The sequence below is a fragment of the Vulpes vulpes genome, chromosome 14 (assembly GCF_048418805.1).
Source record: "Vulpes vulpes isolate BD-2025 chromosome 14, VulVul3, whole genome shotgun sequence".
Classification (NCBI taxonomy): Eukaryota; Metazoa; Chordata; class Mammalia; order Carnivora; family Canidae; genus Vulpes; species Vulpes vulpes.
Genome location: NC_132793.1, coordinates 30,232,325 through 30,253,574, shown reverse-complemented (window position 1 = coordinate 30,253,574; position 21,250 = coordinate 30,232,325). Strand labels below are relative to the sequence as shown.

Here is a 21,250-nt window from a genome sequence, read left to right as displayed (position 1 = left end):
ACAGCTTGTTTCTAGAGGCAATCATGTATTTTTTGCAATTCATCTGGTCCTTTCCAATTACATTTCTTGGTGATGAAACTATTTTGTCAGACTTGTGTGTGTGTGTGTACATTACTGTAGCCTAATAATATAGCTTGGTCCTGTGTAAGCATGTGGAATTTCAACATGGATACTGTTATTAGTGAATAATTACAATAGTGAAAAATGAAAGACAAGTTAAGTGTCCGTCAGTGGTGGGTGAATACATAAAACACGATATATTGGAATATTATTCACCAAGAGAGGGAGGGAAGGAAGGAAACCTGATACAGTGATTGATTCATACAATGAGGTACTATAAAATTGGTAAAATTAAGTATTGAGCTCTGTCTGTAAATGTGTCAATTGGGATAGATCTTTAGTGGGGTGCAAAAAAGCAAGTCACAAAGTGATATAAATGCTTATATCACATATGTAAACTAAAATAAACACTATATTGTTCAAGGATTTATATGCATACTACAAAGTATTTTTTACTGGGTTTGAAAAGGACATACAGTTATCTGGAGGGAGAGAAGAAAAAAGATTAGGGGAAGTTGATCGAAAGAGATGTTAGTTTTGTATGTCATGGATTCTTAAAGAAGGAAAATAAGCTAATATATTACTTTTTTTTAATTTTTATTTATTTATGATAGTCACACAGAGTGAGAGAGAGGCAGAGACATAGGCAGAGGGAGAAGCAGGCTCCATGCACCAGGAGCCCGATGTGGGATTCGATCCCGGGTCTCCAGGATCGCGCCCTGGGCCAAAGGCAGGCGCCAAACCGCTGCGCCACCCAGGGATCCCGCTAATATATTACTTTTAAAATAATTTTAGAGTTGGGGTACCTGGGTGGCTCAGTTGGTTAGGCATCCAGCTCTTGACTTTTGCTCAGGTCATGATACTAGCGTTGTGAGATTCAGCCCGCACTGTCAGGCTCCACACTGGGTGTGGAGCATCCTTGGGATTTTCTCTTTCCTTCTTCCTCTGTCTCTACCCACTCCCCTCTTCAAAAAAAAAATAATAATTTTAGAGTTATTGAATACATAAAACATGTCAGACACTGTACTAAACTACAGACACACAAAGAAGCATAAAATACTAATTTCTGCTCTTAACCAGTTAATAGTCTGGTAGAGGAGACTCTAAATGAGAAAGTCACACTGGAGTGTGCAGAAGGGTGCTGTGTGTTATGTGGGATATATGCTGAGAAGTTCTTGAAAAGGGTCTGATATTGCACAGTCACACAGCTACTTCTTGGCTTTTGCTCCCCAAGGGAGGTTTCCTGGGACCTTGCAGACTCAGATGCCCAGACACCACCCCCCACCCCAGCTTCTTAGACAGTTGGCTCTGTAGTTGTGACTATATCATTTTTGTTTAACTTTTTCTACCAGTATAGGAGTCAAATAACACTTATACTAAGTGAAGCCAAGGAGATACTATATACATAATCAAAACATGAGAATATATTGTCCTTCTATAAGGAAAAGTAATTCTCTCAGTACCCATAGTCTTCCCTATTTTTATTTCTCCATCTTTTCTTTATATATATATATAATTGAAGGCCCTTTCTTCAAGTTTTTTTTTTAAGGGAGATTTTCATTATTTATTCATGAGAGACACAGAGAGAGAGAGAGGCAGAGACATAGGCAGAGAGAAAAGCAGGCTCCATGCAGGGAGCCCGATGTGGGACTCCATCCTGGGACTCCAGGATCACACCCTGCGCAGATGCTTAACTGCTGAGCCACCCAGGCATCCCTTCTCCATCTTTTCATAGAGACATAAATCTAAAGGAGATCTCTAAGAGAAACAATAGAACAATCATGCAGGTGGGTTAATAAATGGCATCTAATGAAGTCTTGGTGTCAAGAAAAGGAGAAGGGTGCTGTGGAAGCTGAGACACACTGGGGCATGCAAGTCCTGTTAAAGAAATTGCCAGCATTCAGATCTAGCTGATTGTTGCCATGGGAGAATACAAGCCAGTTGTTGCTAAATCGGTTTCTTCAAGAAAAGCCTGGGAGTCTTGACATTAGTTTATGATCTGCTCCCTATTTGCATTTAGTCTTTGATTTGTTCTCCACAGTCACCCAACTTTAGTTTTGGTGAGTAGTTGCTTTCTCCATTAAATTTCCTTTGTCAGAAATCAAATGGCCATATTTAATTACTCTATTTCTGGATTCTCTATTCTGTTCCATTGATTTATGCACTCATTCCTTCTTCAATATCACATCTTAATGTAGATTTACTAATAAAGCTTACTGTAGTTTTATTAGAAGTCTTTAAATGAGGCAGTGTGATTCCTCTAACTTTATTCTTCTTTCCTAAAACTGTTATAGCTTGTCTAGTCCCTTGCTCTTCCACATTAATTGTCGCATCAGCTAGTCTGTATTTCCAAAAAAGAATAAATCCTTCTGGGATTTTGATTTGTATTGCATTAAATCTGTATAAATCAGGGGGAAATTGGCATCTTTACCATGTTGCGTCTTCTAATCTATAAACACATCATGTCTTTCTGTTCATTCACTTATTTGTATAAGGCTCTGTTAGCTGCATACACATTTAGGATTCTTAGGATTGTGTCTTCTTGATGAATTGACCCTTTATTGAAATTGTAATATCCCTCTTCATCTCTGGCGGTTTTCTCTGCTTTGAAATATTTGCCTGATGTTAATATAGCACCCCTAGCTGGGGCGCCTGGGTGGTTCAGTCAGTTAAGCATCTGACTCTTGATTTTAGCTCAGGTCATTATCTCATGGGTTGTGAGATCAAGCCCTGTGTTGGGCTCCCCGCTCAGTGGGGAGTCTGCTTGAAGATTCTCTCCCTCTGCTTCTCCCCCCTTTCGCTTTCTTTCTCCCTCTCGCTCTCTCTCTCAGAAAAAATAATAAAATAAAATAAAATAAAAAGAATGAATTCCTTTAAAAAAAAATACATAGCACCACTAGCTTTCTTTTGATTAATGTTTGCATGGTATGTCTTCTTCCATCTTTCTATTTTCAATCTACCCTATGTAATTATATTTGAAGTGAGTTTTCTTATAGATTGCATAAAGTTGGGTTATGGTGGGGGTTTTTTTCTTTAACCCATTCTGCCAGTCTTTGTTTTAATTGGTGTGTTTAGACAATTTTTGATGTTTGGAATTAGGTCTGCAGCTGTATTGTCTTATGCTTTTCCCTCTGTCATTCTTTTTCCCTATTCCTGCTTTCTTTGGGTTATTTGAACATTTTTAGTACTCCATTTCAGTAATCAATTTTTAGAATATATTGTGATTTTGACTTTATCTTTTCTATGTAATATTTTAGTGGATTACAAAGAAAATACTCAGAATCCGGTTTTTAGCACTTCAATTGAAATGTAGAAACCTTCCATATATAGATCCCTTCATCTTTTTCCCTTTATGCAATATCTGTCATATTATGTCTGTGTACATTGAAAATCCCATCAGGATGTTATATTTTTTTATTTATAACTGTCAAAGCCTATAGAAGGTACTGACAGTATACAGGACCCTAGAGATTGAGTGGGTAGGATATAGTAGTCCCTCCCTTCTATCAAGAAACATTGATCCCATGGGAAAGAAGGTTACAAGTTAATGAGGTATATACAGTATGGATCAAGGACACAAACACTTAAGGGCCATTGAAAGGACTACCCACTATACTTCAGTTTGGAACAGGAAAGTTGGATCTTTCCTGAATAGCACAGCCATATTTAAGTTGCTTTCATAACTCTCAAAGATTCCAACCTTAAATGACTCCTCTGAACTGGAAATGTTTCCTCTGCAGAAGATGTGATACCCTCATAACCATTCAAGGAAAGGTATAATGATATTGAGTGCCCACCATAGGATTTGTTTAAAGGAAACCATTGGGCATCCCGGGTGGCTCAGTGGTTTAGCACTACCTTCAGCCCAGGGCATGATCCTGGAGACCCAGGATCGAGTCCCATGTTAGGCTCCCTGCATGGAGCCTGCTTCTCCCTCTGCCTGTATCTCTGCCTACCTGTGTGTGTTTGTGTGTGTGTGTGTGTGCCTTATGAATAAATAAATAAAATCTTTTTAAAAAATAAAAATAAAACTATTTTGGCTGAATCACCTGAGCTATGGGTCATTTTCATTGTGTGACATTGTCTTCCCCACATAACTCTCCATTCCCCAGTTTGCATTTAAGGTAAATTTATAGATTATATCAGCCACCTGGAAATTATCAAAGCCTGCCTTCTTAGGCATTTTAGAGATCGTGCACTAGTTGGATACTAGTCCAATATACATTCTATAGTCCCCATAAAGCCATTGTTTCCTCAAACGTGGATATAATCTCTGTGTCATGGAATGGAATCAGCATACAAGGTGGCAAGATTATCAAGATGTCCATTACTTCATATAATTATCTTTTAAGAGCAAGGGAACTCACATTTTAAAAAAATTTAGATAAGATAGTATTATTCCTTATTTTGCATTTGTAGAAACTGAGATTTAAGGAAGTTGAGGAGAGGGGCACCTGGGTGGCTCAGTCTGTTAAGTATCTACCTTCAGCTCAGTTCATGATCCTGGGGTCCTGGGATTGAGCTCCTCATTGGGCTCCCTGCTGAGCTCTCTCACAAATTAATTTAATTTAAAAGTCAAGTAGAATGGCCATGGACGTGTTATCCAGCTCTGAGCATGGAGAAAGAATGTGACTCTAGCTTTTTCCATGGTGACAATCTCCGCACAAGAACATGCCCCTCACAAAGAATCTTCTCCATCCCTCTCCAGAAGAAAAGAGGAAACATAAGATGCACCTAGTGCAGAGCCCCACTTCCTAATTCACAGATGTGATATGCCCAGGTTGCTATAAAATCACCACCAGATTTAACCATGCACAAATGGTAGTTTTGTGTGTTGGCTGCTCCACTGTCCTCTGCCAACCTACAAGAGGAAAAGCAAGGCATACAAAAGGGTGTTTCTTCAGACAAAAGCATCCCTAAAAGCACCCTGAATCAAGATGAGTGGGAAACCATCCCAATAAACACATTTTGGACACAAAACAAAACCAAAAGAGCGTGACCCTATCTGTTTGAGTCTGGAGCCATTACATTATGATGCTTACTGCCCCCATAGACTTGAAATTTCTGCTGTTCCCCAAGCTGCAAAAAATTACTTTAGAGGTACTTGACCCACCACCTTCCTTCTGCTTTCTGCAGGTACCCATCAGTTAAGAACTTTTCTGACTTTTAACATGTAAAACGGGCAAACTCAAGTACCTATAGACTGACAAGTCAGTAAATATATATCCCTATCCCAGCTTCTGGTAGAGCTGATATTATCTTAGGATGTATTCTTTGACTTCAAAAAAAAAAAAAAAAAGAAGAAGAGTGATGAGGAAGTCTTCCTATCTCATTCTGTCAGGTCCTTAGTGTCAAAAACAAAGACATCACAAAAAAAGAGAACTCAAAACCAATATCCCTTATGAATATAGGTGAAAAAAATCTTCAAAAATACTAGCAAACCAAACCCACAAGCATATACAAAGAATTATATACTGTAACCAAATGGAATTTATCCCAGGAATACAAAGTTGGTCAACAAAGGAAAATCAGCCAATATAATACACCCTATTAACAGATAAAGGGAGAAAAAACCACTTCAATAGATGCAGAAAAAGCACTGGACAGGGATCCCTGGGTGGCGCAGCGGTTTGGCGCCTGCCTTTGGCCCAGGGCGCGATCCTGGAGACCCGGGATCGAATCCCACATCGGGCTCCCGGTGCATGGAGCCTGCTTCTCCCTCTGCCTATGTCTCTGCCCCCCCCCCCTCTGTGACTATCATAAAAAAAAAAAAAAAAAAAAGCACTGGACAATAGTCAACATTCTTTCATGATAAAACATTCAACAAACTAGGAATAGAAAGGAATTTCCTCAACTTAATAAAGGGCATCTATGAAAAACACAGAGCTAATGATGAAAGACTGAAAGCTTTCTCCCCTAAGATCAGAATAAGATGAGGATGTCCCTGCTCTTACCACTTTTATTCAACATTGTACTGCCTAAGCAGTTAGGCAAGAAAAAGTAATAAAAGGCATACAGACTAAAAAGGAAGAAAAAGCTATATTTGCAGATGATATAAATTTATAAAAACTGAAAACTATAAAATACACCAAAGATTATGAGAGCAAAGGAGTTCAAATGTCTAGAATACAAGACAAAGGAAAAAAATAGATCAATTGAACTTCATCAAAATTTAAAAACCCTTGTACTTCAAAGGACATTATCAAGAAAGCAAAAACAATCCACAGGGAGAAAACATTTGCAGACCTTGTATCTGATAAGAATCTAGTACCCACAATATAAAAAAAAACTGTTAGTACTCAATAATAAAAAGCCTACAAAATAAAAAGATCTGTAAATATTTTGGATCAGTCCTTTCATCCTAACAAGGTCTTTTGCAGAACAAAAGTTTTTTAGTTTGATGAATTCCAGTTTATCAATATTTTTTCCTTTGGTTGTTTATGCTTAGGGGTGATATCATGCTTTTGATGTCTATGGATGTCCAGTTGCTCCAACACTCTCTGTTGAGAAAGTTGTCCTTCTGCCATTGAAATGCTTTTGCACCTTTGTCAAAATCAGTTGGCTATCTGATAAGGGATTTGTGTCTAGAATATTTATAAAGAACTCTTACAACTGAATAATAATAAGAAAAATAACCCAACCAAAAAAATGGGCAAAGAATTTTGAACATTTCTCCAAAGAAGGTATACAACAGACCAATAAGCACATCATCATTCGTCATTAGAAAAATGCAGATCATGGGCAGCCCGGGTGGCTCAGTGGTTTAGCGCCGCCTTTGGCCCAGGGCCTGATCCTGGAGACCCAGGATCGAGTCCCGCGTTGGGCTCCCTGCATGGAGCCTGCTTCTCCCTCTGCCTGTGTCTCTGCCTCTCTCTCTCTCTCTGTGTCTCTCATGAATGAATAAATAAAGGTTTCTTTAAAAAAAAAAAAAAGAAAGAAAGAAAAATGCAGATCAGAACCTCAATGAGATACCACTTCATACCATCTAGGATAGTTATAATAAAAAATAATAATAATAATCTGATGATATGGAGGAATTGGACCCTTCCTACACTGCTGGTGGGAATATGAAATTATGTAACCACTCTAGAAAACTGTTTAGTAATTCCTCAAAATGATAAATATAGGGGCACCTGGGTGGCTCAGTTGGTTAAGCGTCTGCCTTCGGTTCAGGTCATGATCCCAGAGTCCTGGGATCAAGCCCCATGTCGGGCTCCCTGCTCTGTGGGGAGCCTACTTCTCCCTCTCCTCCCTGTTCATGCTCTCTCTCACTATCTCTCTCACTCTCTCAAATAAATAAATTGTATAAATTTTTTAAGTTAAATATAGTTACCATATGATCTAGCAATTACTCCTAGCTATATATCCAGAAAATTAAAAACTCAAGTTACTTGTTTAAAGCAACATTATTCACAGTAGCCAAAAGGTAGAAACAATCCAAGTAGCCATCAACAAATGAATGGATAAGAAAATATGGTATATCTGCAATACTATTTAGCTTTAAAAATGAATAAAGTATTGACTCATGATACACCATGGATGAATGTTGGAATTGTGCTAAGTGAAAGAAGGCAGACAAAAAAGACCACATATTGTATGATAGCATTTCATGATTTCATTCCATTCTGGAAATGACCAGAATAGAAAAATCCATCAAAATAGAAAGTTGATTAGTGGTTGCCAGGAACTGAGAAGGGGGAATGGGGAGTGACTATGTATAGGTGTCAGCTTTGGGGGCAGGGAATGAAATGTTCTGGAATTAGGCATAGTGGTGATAGTTGCACAATTCTGTGAATATACTAAAAACTGCCGAATTGTATACTTTAAAGGGCTGAATATTATGTGACTTACATCTCCATTTTAAAAAGGTATGGGAAGTTACACTGGAGAAACAATCTTAGGGAAATACTGGAAGATAAAGCCGATTTGCAAAATATGATCTATAAAGTTGTAAAATTAGGGGACCCCTGGGTGGCTCAGCAGTTTAGCACTTGCCTTCAGCCCAGGGTGTGATCCTGGAGTCCCGGGATCGAGTCCCACATCAGGCTCCCTGCATGGAGCCTGCTTCTCCCTCTGCCTGTGTGTCTGCCTGTGTGTGTGTGTGTGTGTGTGTGTGTGTATGTCTCTCATGAATAAATAAATAAAATCTTTAAAAATAATAATAAATAAAGTTGTAAAATTAGAGGGTGCCTGGGTGGCTCAGGCAGCTAAGCATCCACCTTTGGCTCAGGTCATGATTTCAGGATCCTGGGATTGAGCCCCTCATCAGGCTCCCTACTCAGCGGAGAGCCTGCTTCTCCTTCACCCTCTGCCATTCTCCCTGCTTATGCACATGCTCTCTGTCAAATAAATAATTTTTTTTTTTAAGTTATAAAATTAGTTCAGCCCTTCACGTAACTTGTGAGAGAAGTCAGATCTGAGTCTTTTCTCTTTGTGACTGCCTTTAGCTTCTGGTCACCTTTAGCACTTAACATGTCAGAATTTATCTTTTTTTATTTTTTCAGGTGTCTATGGTTTTGGAATTTAAGTACATAATAGTATATTATAACCATTAATCATCACTCCATTTTGAAAAGGCTACAAATCTAATTTTGGATCCTTGAAAAATAAGCAAATTAAAATGAGTGGCTTGACCAACTTCTTGCCCTTTGGTAGGATCAGTGCTGAATCTCCAGAAGCAGAGCCAGCAATCCTGACCCTGACACTTTCCCTCCCTGTGGTAGGAAGAAAGCTTGGTGTTTAAGGCCGAAGGGTCTGTTCATATAGTCTAAAAAGTGGGAACATCATCCCCCTTTATAGATGGGAAGCTAAAGGCCAAAAAGACCATCCCCAAGGCTACTGCTACTGTCCTATCTTTACCCACAGCTTGTTCTCAGCCTTCCTCCAAAAGTCAAAAGTTGCCTTTAAAAAAGTGCTCCCAAAGTGGGGGTGACTGGGTGACGGGCACTGAGGGGGCACTTGATGGGATGAGCAATAGGTGTTATGCTATATGTCGGCAAATTGAACTCCAATTAAAAAAAAAAAAGTGCTCCCATCACAAAATTTAAATAAAAACAACTGGTAATGGTAGACTGCCTTACTACCTTCTCAGCCCTTCCCTCAGTCTGAATTGATGACAGTAGGGCAAGTAGTGTCCCCACCTTATAGATGAAGGAACAGAACTTGAGAGGCATCATGATGGCAGAGGTCCCACATCTAGTGGGTGTCTGAGCCAAGGCCAACTGTCTGTCTTGCCTTCTCCCCTGCTATCTCCATTGTAATGCTGAACCTGAAAAGACAGTTACCTATTTTCCTCTTCCTGTGAAGATCCTAGCTGCTGTATACACAAGGCCCTGTGAGCTCCCCAGAAAAGGGTGCTGGAAAGCCAACATTCACAGCACTGGCCGTGGGGCACCAAAAGCCATGTATCTTGTGACATAACCTAAGAAGACTGGGTTACATGTTACAGGTTAAAAAACGAGCAACAGGGAGGCCATGTCAGCAGGATGGACAAGAAATGATGATAGTTGAACGAGGATCCCTGGAGATGGACAGAGAAGCAGGGAGGAGTTCAACCTTTGGGCAGGAGACAAGTGATACAGCAGCACATAAGTGCAACAGACCTGAGTCCTCAGCCAGGCCCAGCTACTCATCAAGGTGGTTATGGCTCTGAGCCTCTGTTTCTCATCTGTAAAGTAGGTATATGCAATGATGTTTAATGTCCCTGGGCGCTGTTATATGCCCAAGAAGTAGTGGTTGAAACCTAGCACCTGACTGTGAAGGAGGCCTCTTTCCAGGCAGTGGAGCCTAACCACCTGTCAGAATGTGATCCTGGCCCCATCTTACATTTTCAAAAGTTTAACTTCTTGAATAACTTTTTTTTTAATTGCAAAGGACTCTGCTACTTTTTTTGTTTTGTTCTTTAAGATTTATTTGAGAGAGAGAGCATGAGCCACGGGGTAGGAGCAGAGAGAGAGGGAGGAGACTCCCTGCTGAGCAGGGAGCCAGATATGGGGCTCCATCCCAGGACCCTGGAATCATGATCTGAGCCAAGACAGCCAGCTTAACTGACTGAGCCACCCAGACGCCCCAATTGAATAACTTTATATATGATGACGACACTGACAGGACAGGGCCATGCAAGGGGCCCCAGGAACTATAAAAAGCATGTTTCTACAGGCTGTGTCATGGTTTATAGTTTCTACCTTTGGTGAAAAACCAAAGGAGAGTCCCAGAGCATTAGCTGTCCCCCTCAGGGGCTGTGCTGCTAAACAGGTAAAGCACTCCTTGGGAAAGTCAGCCCCTCACCCACCACAGGAAAATTGCATTATGTTCAGGCTATCTACTGAGTATAAACCTAAGTCAGAGTCTTCTGACACACCAAAGTAGAGGAAGCTGCCTTTTGCTATCTTCTTCTGTCTGTCCATCATCTTGAAGACCTATGACAGGAAGAGCAGAAGACTCTTCTTCAAAAGACCTGGCCCATTCGAGCCTGTTTCTTTCACTTAAGGAGTTATGGGACCTTGTAAGTCCCTTCAAATGGCTGGCCTCAGGGATCTGCACTTTACTTTGGGGCCTGCGAAAGTACCTAACAGACACTTTATCTTATCTGTGAATATGTCTTTCAGCTCTGTGCAGTGTGTCTAGAAGACTTCAAGCCTCGAGATGAGTTGGGCATTTGTCCATGTAAGCATGCCTTCCACAGAAAGTGAGTATTGGTGTGGAATTTTTTAAAGGGACCTCAGTTGGGACGCCTGGGTGGCTCAGCGGTTTGGCGCATGCCTTCAGCCCGGGGCATGATCCTGGGGTCCCAGGATAAGTCTTACATCGGTCTCCCTGCATGGAGCCTGCTTCTCCCTCTGCCTCTGTCTCTGCCACTCTCCCTCTCTCTGTGTCTCTCATAAATAAATAAAATCCTTTTTAAAAAATAAAAATAAAATAAAGAAACCTCAGTTTGAGGCACATCAAGCAACATGTGGGCTTGGGGCAGTGCCAGGCAAGCTTGACAGCTTCATGATTGATCTATAATGCAGAAAGCTGAACTACTCTATAGGGTGAGGGGTGTGCAATTGTACATGTGACATGAGGGATCGGGGTGGTGGAACATGACCACCAGGCAGGACTTTGGGCACAGGGCCAGATAAGCCCACACCTCCTTAGAGCCCAGGCTAGAAAGAGCTACTTAACTGGAACTTTCCAACAAAAGTTTCTATTACTAAAAACTTATTTTAATCAAAACCATCATTATTTTAAATCAAGATAAAGTTATGAATACAAATAGCGTAAGACCATCTCCCATGCAGACATATTAATATTCCCTCTTCTTTCACAATTTTGTTTTTATTTCTATTAAAAAGTTATTTTTTCTACTTCCCACCATCCTCCTCAGTATAATTCATTCTTTAAAAAGTTGTGGATAATTTGAGGATATTGCACACTGACTGCGGTTTCTTAGTATCACCTTTTGGAAGACTAGAGGCTCTGGTCTGCCTGCTGGTGGAGCTGCTTGGGACCTGGGTGTTCACATGGCCCCCAGCAATAAGGGACAGAGGTGTTCAACCCATGAGGCATGTAGGCAGGGGGCACCATAAGCATGGGCCTCACATCTTCCTCCTGTGTTGTCTTGCCCTGCAGGTGCCTTATTAAGTGGCTGGAGGTTCGGAAGGTGTGTCCACTGTGCAACATGCCAGTTCTGCAGCTGGCCCAGCTGCACAGTAAGCAGGACCGTGGACCACCACAGGGGCCCCTGCCTGGGGCAGAGAACATTGTATAGCTCCCCCAAGGATCAAACTGCTGCGGGATCCGATGTCCATGTGGAGTCAGGAGGAACACAAGCGGTCTCTGTTGGCTGCTCTACCTGGGGCACCAGCTGCCACTTCCTTGCCTCATGAAGAACTCGGGCCAGCTAAGCTGGGAACCCAGACTTCTGGGTCTTGTGACAACCAAAGCACGCTGACACTACCCCATGCCAAGAGAAGAGGAGCAGATGATGAATGAGCCTTCAGGTTATGTTCAAGAAATTTCACGAGGGTCTCTTGCTGACACCATTACTCTGTCTCCCAGATACTTATCTCCGTATCAAGGTGAATCTTTATCAAGCAGAAGGGAAGATAAACAGAACTGTTAGAGAAGGGAACTGAGAGCAGGTCTTTAAAGCCACCCCCACCCCCACCTTGTGGACAGATGAGCTTCTATGCAGACCATGCATGCCTTTGCAGCAGCAGACCCTCCTGGCAGGCCCTGAGCCAAGTAAAACCAGCAGTTACCTCAGCTGAAGCACGACTGGTTGCCAGTAATTGGTGAGGCAGTGCCAACAAGGCTTTTCACATTATGTTCCTTTGATAAGGTCATCTTGGAACCCAAGGGCTTTGGTTACCAGAGCAGCAGTGCCCCTCGCCACCCCTTTTCCCTCAAGTTCACAACACTTGCTTATCAAACCATCTAAGAACATTAGATGTGCTCAGAAAGGCCTGGTCAGAAGCCATTTCCTCTTATTTACCCCCGACTCCCCAGTGAGCCCCGGCCAAGCTGCCCATGAGGAGCCCCAGCCAGGCAGGGTTGGGCCTCTGAGCCCATGCTGTTCCTGTGACCCAGGGGACCTCAGAGTGCCACCCATGCCCCCATGTACACAGCGTGGTTCCAGAGCAGCTGCTAGTCTCAGCCCACTGCCTTGGTAAGGAGCTGCTGTGAGCCCCTCAGAGGGCTCCCAAAGGGAGCTCCTTCCTGAGAATGACTAGTCTTCCCAGCCCTGCTGAGATGGGAGGATGCTGACCCCCTTGCCTCGCCCCCTCCTTCCCTGTTTTCTTCCCTCTTACCCTGTTTCTACTTAAGAGAAAATGCCTGTCGTGACTTTCTAACAATTTAAAGCATCTGAAATAAGATCCTTATGTAATTCTGAAACCAGGGATCCCCTTGAAATTGTAAATAGTGTCAGGAAGCTCCTGCAGGGTTCACCCGCTGGTGTGTGCCTCACTATTCAGACTTGGAGAGGAGTAATTGAAAGTGTCTTTATAGGAGAGAAACAAACACATGCTGCTCTTTGGCTTTCTGTCCAATGTTTCTAGAAATGACTCCCATCTATTTGGATTCATGAATACTGTACAAATTAGCTATCGGAAGTGGCTTTAGGTCAGCTAGAACGTTCTTTTCCACAGCCCTGCTTTCTACCTCCACCTGTCAAGGGTGGACTCCTAGTCAACAGCTTTGCCTCTGCTCCATGCCCCAGGGGTGAGTGGGAATGTCTCATTGGAAATGTGGTCTGCATGGTATGGAGAGAGGATGGAAGAAGCTTTGCTATTCTATTCACAGCATGTCTCCAGGGATTTTTCCTGGAATCCATCTTAGAATGGGAGAGGGAACCTGTCCTTGGCTCAGGTGCCTGGGGTCAGAGGAGGAGGAAAATCCCCACAAGCCTAGGAAAGTGCTGGGCAGAATCCAGCTTGGAAAATTACAAATCCAGTTGGTCAGCATTGGCGGTTTCCTCCGTGTGACCTATTCATGGCACACCAACTGGCTGCTGCTTAAACAGGGCAAAGGAAGTGTGGGTATCTTTATATAAAAGCCTTAGCCTGTTGGGCATCCTTGAAGAGAACCTTTCGTGTGCTACCTTCACCATTTCTGGGTTCTGTGTTGGTAGCATGATGGAGTTGAATTCTGCAAAGCACCCAGTTTACAGTGAAAGGTTTCCAGTGACCAATGTGAGAAATAAGCCTGCTTCTGGAGTAGCCTCATTAGTGGCCAACACCATTTCCCATGGAATGGCCCTGGGACAAATCTCACCTTGTCGTTATGGGGTTCAAACAGTAAAGAGAATTTCTCCCCTCAAAGGAGGAATTCTTGTGCTTTAATCTGCAAATGATTTCAGCTCACAGCTTCAGCAGGATTATTACCGATTGGTTGCAGCCTTTTTCTATTCCTGTGCATCAGTATGAGGAGACCGCCCCACAAGTCCCTGAATGTGTAGGGAGGTATGAGGAGTTTGTTTCCCTGTATCCCAGGAAGCCAAAGTCGACATAGTGCGTAGTTCCGGCTGGCCGTTTGAGAAAAGCCGAGAATGCTGTGCACTCTCCACTGGGCACCAACCCCCCTGAGGTGCCATTAACATGACACCATAAACAGAGGGCTTTTTAAATGCAGCTCTTCCGTCAGGGTGGGGCTGGGTGAGGAGTGGTCAGTGTTCCTCTGCTCCTACTCACTGTCCTTTCTGGGCTCTGTGTCTCACTGCAGCATGGCTAGTGCCACTCACAGTAGTTCATGCGACTCTTAGGAACACAACCTGATGCACTCACGCCCCACATTGGGTCCTCCTCCAGGACTCTGCACTGCCAAAACTGCCAATGGCCAGTGCTTAATTTACATCTTCCTTTTATTCTGATTAAAACACAGCTTTCTTTGGCCAAATTTAAATCTCCATCTGGACATTTTTTTTTTTTTTTAAGAATGAATTAAGGACCCCTTCGTATTCTTGACACAGGCTAACACAGTGAGGCACCCTAGCCGCATCGGTCTTTTGTTGGTGACCTTTTGTTAACTGTAGACACATGGGGATTCTGCTGTGCTCTTGGGCCACTGGCTGGTGACATGGCAGTTTTTCTACTTTCTCTTAATGTGTCTTAAGCAGCTCAAAGATTGGATATTACTTGTGTGCTGTGGGTTAAAAGAACCTAACTCAGCCCCAACTGAACTCCATGGGTGGCTGCATCATTACCTAGTTATTGCTAGGGGTACAGATGAACTCAGCTGGCTTCAGAAACAGGGAACAAAACCAGCCTGACTTGATTCCTGAATAAGTAGGCCTAAAATACTGTCTTCTGCCACTTCTCTTTGCCACAGTGTGATTTGGTTGGGCCTGTCCTTGGCCAGCCAGTAAGGTCCTTGTAGCTTGTGCCCACCAAGGTAGGGAACAGGACAAGACAGAAATGGCCAGATGGGAGCAGATGGCCCATGGGGAAGTCTGCGGTGAGGAATACAGGGTACATCCTATCTTTGCCAGATAGCTTGTTCATGATATGTCTTAACAAATGAAGATCCTTTTCCCCAGTGCCAAGTCCCTTGGGCCCATTAGAGGAAGGGTTTGTCCCTTTCCACAGCCCTACTTCAAAGCCTGTCACCTCCATGGCCTGGTCCTGCTCTAAGCTACTCTGAACAACTGTAGTAATTTTCTGTAAGTCTGAGAATTACAAAATGAACACGGGGAGGTATCCCCAGAGCTCTAGACAGAAAAAGTGCTCAGAGTGATTTGAATCACCCCAAGCCATCCACCAGCTATTTGTCTTTATGTAAGTTAGCCTCTCAAAGCTAGTTTCCTTATCCACACCTAAGAATTTTAATAGCATCTTCGCAGGTTCTTGTGAGGACCAGCCGTGTCCCAAGCCTGGTGGGCAGTAGGCCTGGGGTTGTGAAAGCTCCTTACTATAGGCAACATCAAGCAGGTCACATGGGGCTCCTCAGTAGTTCGGGTGGCAACAGAACCTCAGCAGGAGCCTCCTGATGGACACGTGCTCCCCCAGGGTCTGGGTTTGCCTGACTCCCTTCCTTTTCCTCTTGAGATCTTCCCTAGTCACCTCCGTGAACCGTTGCCCATAGTGCTCCCTGAATGCTATTCCTTAAGTTTTCAAATAAGTAATCCCTTCACATAGTTCACAAATCATAGTCTTCCTTGCATCCCTGACCTGGCAAGCCCAACTTTATCACCCTTCGAATACTTTTAGTTTGTTCCATGTACATCCTTCCAGTGACCACTTGTGCATATACCGGTGAATACACACATGTGCTTGTGTGTACATAACTTTTTTTTAAACTCATGTGGTACCAGACCAGTATATCCAAGGACCATTCCTGTTAATGGGCGAAGAGCCATCCCAGAAGACGGAGTATTTATAAAAAGCCCATAACTGGGGAATGTTTTTGCAATCACATTCCTTTTTGAATAAGGCATTATTTTTTATTGATTGCAGCAGATACTGGAATTCTAGTTTCCATACAAAGCAGAAACATCAATCCCTCCCTGGCCCTTACCACACACATGCTCGGATAATATGTGAGCACAACCAGTTTCCAGACTGGCTTTCTGGTTTGTGACAGGACACTCAAGAGTAGGCTCTGCTCCATTGCTGAGAGCAGCAGTGCAGGCCTCTGGTTCAGGTCCAGCAGCCTTTGCAGGAGCCTGGACAAGCTGCTCCCTGCCACCCCTGCCAAACCCTGAGGAGGTGATGTCCAGCTCCAACTGCCATTTCTTAGGCCAGCTCCTGTGTTTTTGAGGCAGCATTTTGAGGAACAGCAGCAACTGAAGCCTGATGCAACCTTGTTTTTGGGGGTAGGGGGGAAAGATGTCTCAGATGATGCTAAGCAGGTAGGTGGATGGTCTCCTCAAAATTAGCCATAGATCAACACACTTCAGTGTCCATATTTGAGGTCATGGTTCTGCTACCTTTCCCTCCCCACTCTATATGCACAAAATGCTTCCCATAGAATTTTCTCCATTTGACAATAGAAATGACTCCACCAGTCATATCTTCTTTCAAGGGAAAAAAAAAAGTCCATTTTTGCCCCTGCAGGAGATAAAGCTGCTTCCTCCAAGTATTCCTGTGAGAAGGGGCAGGACTCCTGCCTTTTGGTCCTTGCCTACGTCCCTGGCATCCTGCCTTCCCTAGGATTAAAAGTGCAACGTGGGCCCTAATCTGAAACTTGAAAGGAAGTTTATGTGAAATGCCACCCTTCTGTTACTTGAGTATCTCGTCCTAGGTTCAACGGTCTTCCACATTAGCTGTTACGAACTTAAGAGATGAACAGGTCTAAATTCTGGTGAAATCTGCAGTTGAAAACTGGAAGTGGTTTTTAGTAGATAAAACGAATGAAAGATCCCACAAGCCATGGAATGTGCTTCCATTTGAGTGGGAATATTAGGAGAAAAATAGAAATAAAGGGGCTTGTTCAGTGTTCACCTTTATAGCCCAACTTGTTGCAAGATGCAAATAGTTCCACTTTTAAACCAAGCATTGCACCCTTGGCTAACTAATCCAGCACTCACTTTGCAGCTCTCGGGTCAGGGAGGACACCCATCCTGCTCCAGGGACATGGACCTAGCATGTGGTCCCCACCGGTGTCAAGGGACCTGTCTGTAGTCTGCTGAAGCTCCCCTCTGCTCGCTGTGCCAGGACAAGCCTGGTGGACCTGTGTCTAGGGCCAGCTGCACCTGGGCCTTCCATGTGCCCCTCCCCTCCCAGACCCTGCTAGAGCAGGTGGGGCCAGTGTTAGGAAGTCCCTCCTGGTGAGGGCCTGGTCTTCCAAAGTGTTCCTGATAACTGTCCTCTCTGCGTTTCTATGACATCATTGCCAGCAAGGGGGGTAGTTTAAGTCCTCTAGTTTAGCCTACTGGGTTTTATTCACTAGATATTATTGTATAATTCCCTCAAAAAAAAAAAAAGGTTTATGAAATGCTGAGCCTCAGGTTTCATAGACGTGTTTGTACACTAAGAATTCTGCAGCAGAATATTTTTAAACATTCGCAGTTTTTTGTAAGCTATATTTTTGTATATTTAATTGCTATTTTAAAATTTTAATGCATTTTTTGCTAATTACTCTTGTTTTAAAAACAAAACATGCATGTAATTGACTTAAATGTAAATAAAAAGCAGGTTTTGAAAATACTTTTGAGTATGTACCCTTCAACTCCGAGGGGCCTGAGGTCACTACACCCCACTTAAGCCTGTTTAGCAAGAGTTGGAAAGTCAAGGTGAAGGGCTCTGATCAAAGTGAGCTGGTCACCAACAACACAGGATTGTGATGAAAGAGTTTGTGGCCTGCACCTCCCATGGGGTGGGGTTGCGGGGTCAAGGGTGAGTAGAGCACCAGGTCACAGTGAGGGAGAAAGAGGTCAAGGGCCTACCTGCCACCCTGGCTTCAGCACTGCAGATATGGCTGGACACACTAGTGCTATAACCAATATGGACCTCAGTGCGCGAGGGGGTTGAGGTGGTGGACTAGCCCACATGTTCCCCCTCTAGCTATAGCTCAGGCTCGCAAATACCAAGTATTCTGGTATTAGAAAACACCTCTTGGACCAAAGCCATCCTGTGGCAACTGCCATTGCCCCTCACCACCCCTCACTAGGGTCCCTGCAGGTCAGCTTTGACCTAGTAGCCTGGGGGAAAGCGCTCCCCTCAAGGCCATCCCTGGCCCTGCCACAAATCTGGGCCACTTCTTAAACCCCCTCTGGATGCAGGTGCCTGGAGAACAACTCTTCTCCACCCTGCCAGCCCCTTCTCGGACCACTTTCTCTGCAGCCTTTTCCTTCTCTGCCCATCTTGTAACTGTTACTCTCACTCTACCTTCATGCTCACTAGAGTCCCATCTAGATACACATCATTCTCAGGTCTAAAATCTCGAATTCCAAATATCCAGCTGCCTTTCTGTATCAGAATCATGGTCCAAAACCAAGCCTCCCGATCCAAGCCTGGGTGCCCTCCCAGACTCCCTCATCCTAGCCAATCCCCACATCCCAGCACTCAGCCCTCTGCGCCGTCTCTTGCCCCAGTCTTGGTTCAGGCCGCCCCTCACACATGAAAGGGGACCCTCGGACTACCTCAAGGGCAGACTGGGAGGAGCACTGCTGGAAGGGGCAGTGGTGCCTGGAGAGAGGAGTTTGTTTACGAGCATCTCACAAGCCAGACGTAGTGAAGTGGCAGTAAACTGGGATCAGGCTCAGGGAAGAAAATGTACAGAGATGGCCTTGGGAACACTCAGTGGTGGAGGGGAAGGCAGTCCCTGCCTGGGGCCACAGCTCAGAGGCAAGGGCTGGGAGGGGCCACCACCTGGACAACTGCTTGGGGAGGTCGACTGCTTGGGGAGGCCCGCCACTGCGCCTGTGTCCTCTGAGGAGCAGCTGCCAGCACAGCACAGGCAGCAGCGGCCCAGGAGGCAGAGGGAACCGCGAGCGGGGCCGCTGTGTGAGAACCGAGGGCACGGAAGGCTTAGAGGCCACTCACTGGGCACACAGGAGGCGGCTGAGCACAGAATGCGGCGAAGTCAGGGAGGCAGCTTCTCAGGGGCAGGAAGGGTGGGTGCGCCGAAGTGGAAGGAAGGTCAGCGCTGTGCAGGAGACGGGCTCCGCCTGCCCGAGCTGTGTGACCTCGCCTGCCCGAGCTGTGTGACCTCGGGGTTAACACAGGCTACAGGGAGGCCAGCCGCGTGAAGCTCTGGCTGCTCACAGCCTCGTGAGCACAGCCCGAGGTGCGAGGTGCGGGGGCCAGGGCTCCTAGGAAGCGGGCTCCCTCCCTCCCTCCACTACCTTCTCTGCATCAGCGAGTAGGCAGTGACACTCTCTTTGGAGGCTGCGCACAATGTGGGGCTTCCAAGCAAGCATCTGAGGGCTGAGGGACAGGATTAGAGGGGCCTCCGGCTGAGGACCCCAAGCCCCACAGGAGTGGCAGCAGCAGAGAAGCCAATCACCACCCGGAGGCCACAAGTCCCATCCCCCCAGGGACCCCCAGTTCTGCTGCCTGTGCCAGGCTGGCAGCACCAACAACCCACAGATGCCCAAGTACGTGAAGGGGCGCCCGTGGGAAGCTGCTGCCCACAGGTGCCACATGCCTCTGCTGCCCCCACGTGGCCAACACAGGAGGTACCAAGGGATCCAACCCGCCTCCCTTAGCGACCAGGCCTGGCCCTTGGGTGGCCCTAGGCCCTGGACCCTTCCCTTCTGACCCTTGGAACGTCCCTCCAGATCTCCCTCCCCCAGGCACAAAGAGGCTGTAGAGCCTTGAGGCTTCTTTCTAGTTCAAAGGGTGCTTTATATAGACCCTTTGTTACCTTCAACAGCGATGCAGGCACAAAAATACACAGAAAACTCAAACGTTGCTCTATCTCCAAGGGGAAGGTTTTTTTAAATTATTCTGCACAGCAGAAAGAAAACATTCCAAGTCAATCTCTACCAAGATCATCTTAAAACCTGACTCTCCTCAAGCGGCCTTTCGAGCCTGCATGTGCAGCCCTCGTGCAGCCCTACCAAGCCAGCCTGCCTGGCAGTTTCTGGCAAATACAGACCCCAAGTGGGAGGGGAAGGAGCAAGTCTTCGCCCTACCCCCTACAAGTGAATCAATGGACTTCAATTCCTCACTTTCTACCAGCCTGAAAAAAACAAATTCTCCCTGGTTCCCTGAAAAGACGGCATTTCAAGTGGCCCCTTTTGTCTGGTTTAGTCTCCAGGTGTGCTTTTTCTACTAGCTTACACTCACTTCTGACAAAATGACCTCCACCCCACCCACCCCCCCACTGTCCCCCAGGAAATTCTGCCTAGGGTAGACGAAGCCCCATCTTTCCAAACAGACCTCCCCAGGATGTGCAGTGTGGAGAGGAACCTGGAACTGCCTTTCCAAAAGTTGCTTAATTGCCAAAGTTTCAAATACAGAATTACTCTGCCCAATCAAGTTCACAGAACCTTGAAATAAAACATGTTTTTCAGTATGTTCACACAAAGGCTATTAAATAGCACACCAGAGTTAATGCACAGATGATGATCTCCAAGGCCATATTAACATTGTGATTAGATTACAACATGTAGTGCCTGCCTTACATCTAGCAAGTTCGACAGGACACAAAACCGCAGTCAGCTGAACACAGAACAGCCCACCCCTGAAGTGGCTCCAGTAAGGGCACTGAATTTCACAAATACGTGGCAGGTGTAACAAAGCTATACTGAAGAGCAACTTCAACACAGCAGATCCTCACTGCCACAGACATGGTCCACTTTTTTTGTATCTTTCCTTACTGGTTACTAGTTTAGGCTGAATTTTTAAGGATTTATCTTCATGACTTAGAAAAATACACTTGTCTTTTCTTGCTTTGATTCGGGTAGTACACAATCACAAAATTGAATAAGTCTCTTAAAAAACAAAAGTTCACAGATCCCATTGTGGAATGTTCCAGGAACCCCTCCCCGGGTAACGATCAGGGGATCTTCAACAGCTCAAGGAGTGCTCCAACGGCTCCAAAATAACCCTGGAAAAAAAGTACACCAAAAATGAGAGCAATTTTCCTTTGACTTACTTATATTACCATAAATATGATTACTAGTATTAAAGCCAACAGTGCCCTTAATTCCTGACACCGGTTCCTTGAGCACCCATTTTGCTGAGCCCAAGGCCAGCCTGGGAGCAGAGCAGCTCTGAGGAGCTCCCAGGTTGGGGAGGAAGACTGGATGTACAGGACACCC

General features: G+C 44.8%; 2 protein-coding genes and 1 pseudogene across 5 annotated transcripts in view; 2 read left to right on the top strand and 1 right to left on the bottom strand.

Annotated features, from left to right (window-relative positions):
• The window catches only part of RNF24 (ring finger protein 24), an 80,077-nt gene extending 62,390 nt beyond the window's left edge, over positions 1–17,687 (top strand). For both annotated transcript variants that reach the window (XM_026012333.2, XM_072736275.1), the window contains 2 exons: positions 10,668–10,747; positions 11,674–17,687. In XM_026012333.2, coding sequence (XP_025868118.1) covers positions 10,668–10,747; positions 11,674–11,812 — 219 coding nt within the window. In that variant the 3' untranslated portion in view covers positions 11,813–17,687. The remainder of the gene's footprint in view (positions 1–10,667; positions 10,748–11,673) is intronic.
• On the top strand, positions 4,638–5,095 carry LOC112930076 (small ribosomal subunit protein eS27-like; annotated as a pseudogene).
• The window catches only part of PANK2 (pantothenate kinase 2), a 31,481-nt gene continuing 26,191 nt past the window's right edge, over positions 15,961–21,250 (bottom strand). For 2 of the 3 annotated variants that reach the window (XM_026012338.2, XM_026012337.2), the window contains exon 7: positions 15,961–21,036. In XM_026012338.2, coding sequence (XP_025868123.1) covers positions 20,986–21,036 — 51 coding nt within the window. In that variant the 3' untranslated portion in view covers positions 15,961–20,985. The remainder of the gene's footprint in view (positions 21,037–21,250) is intronic. The other variant, XR_011996959.1, reaches the window with a different exon arrangement.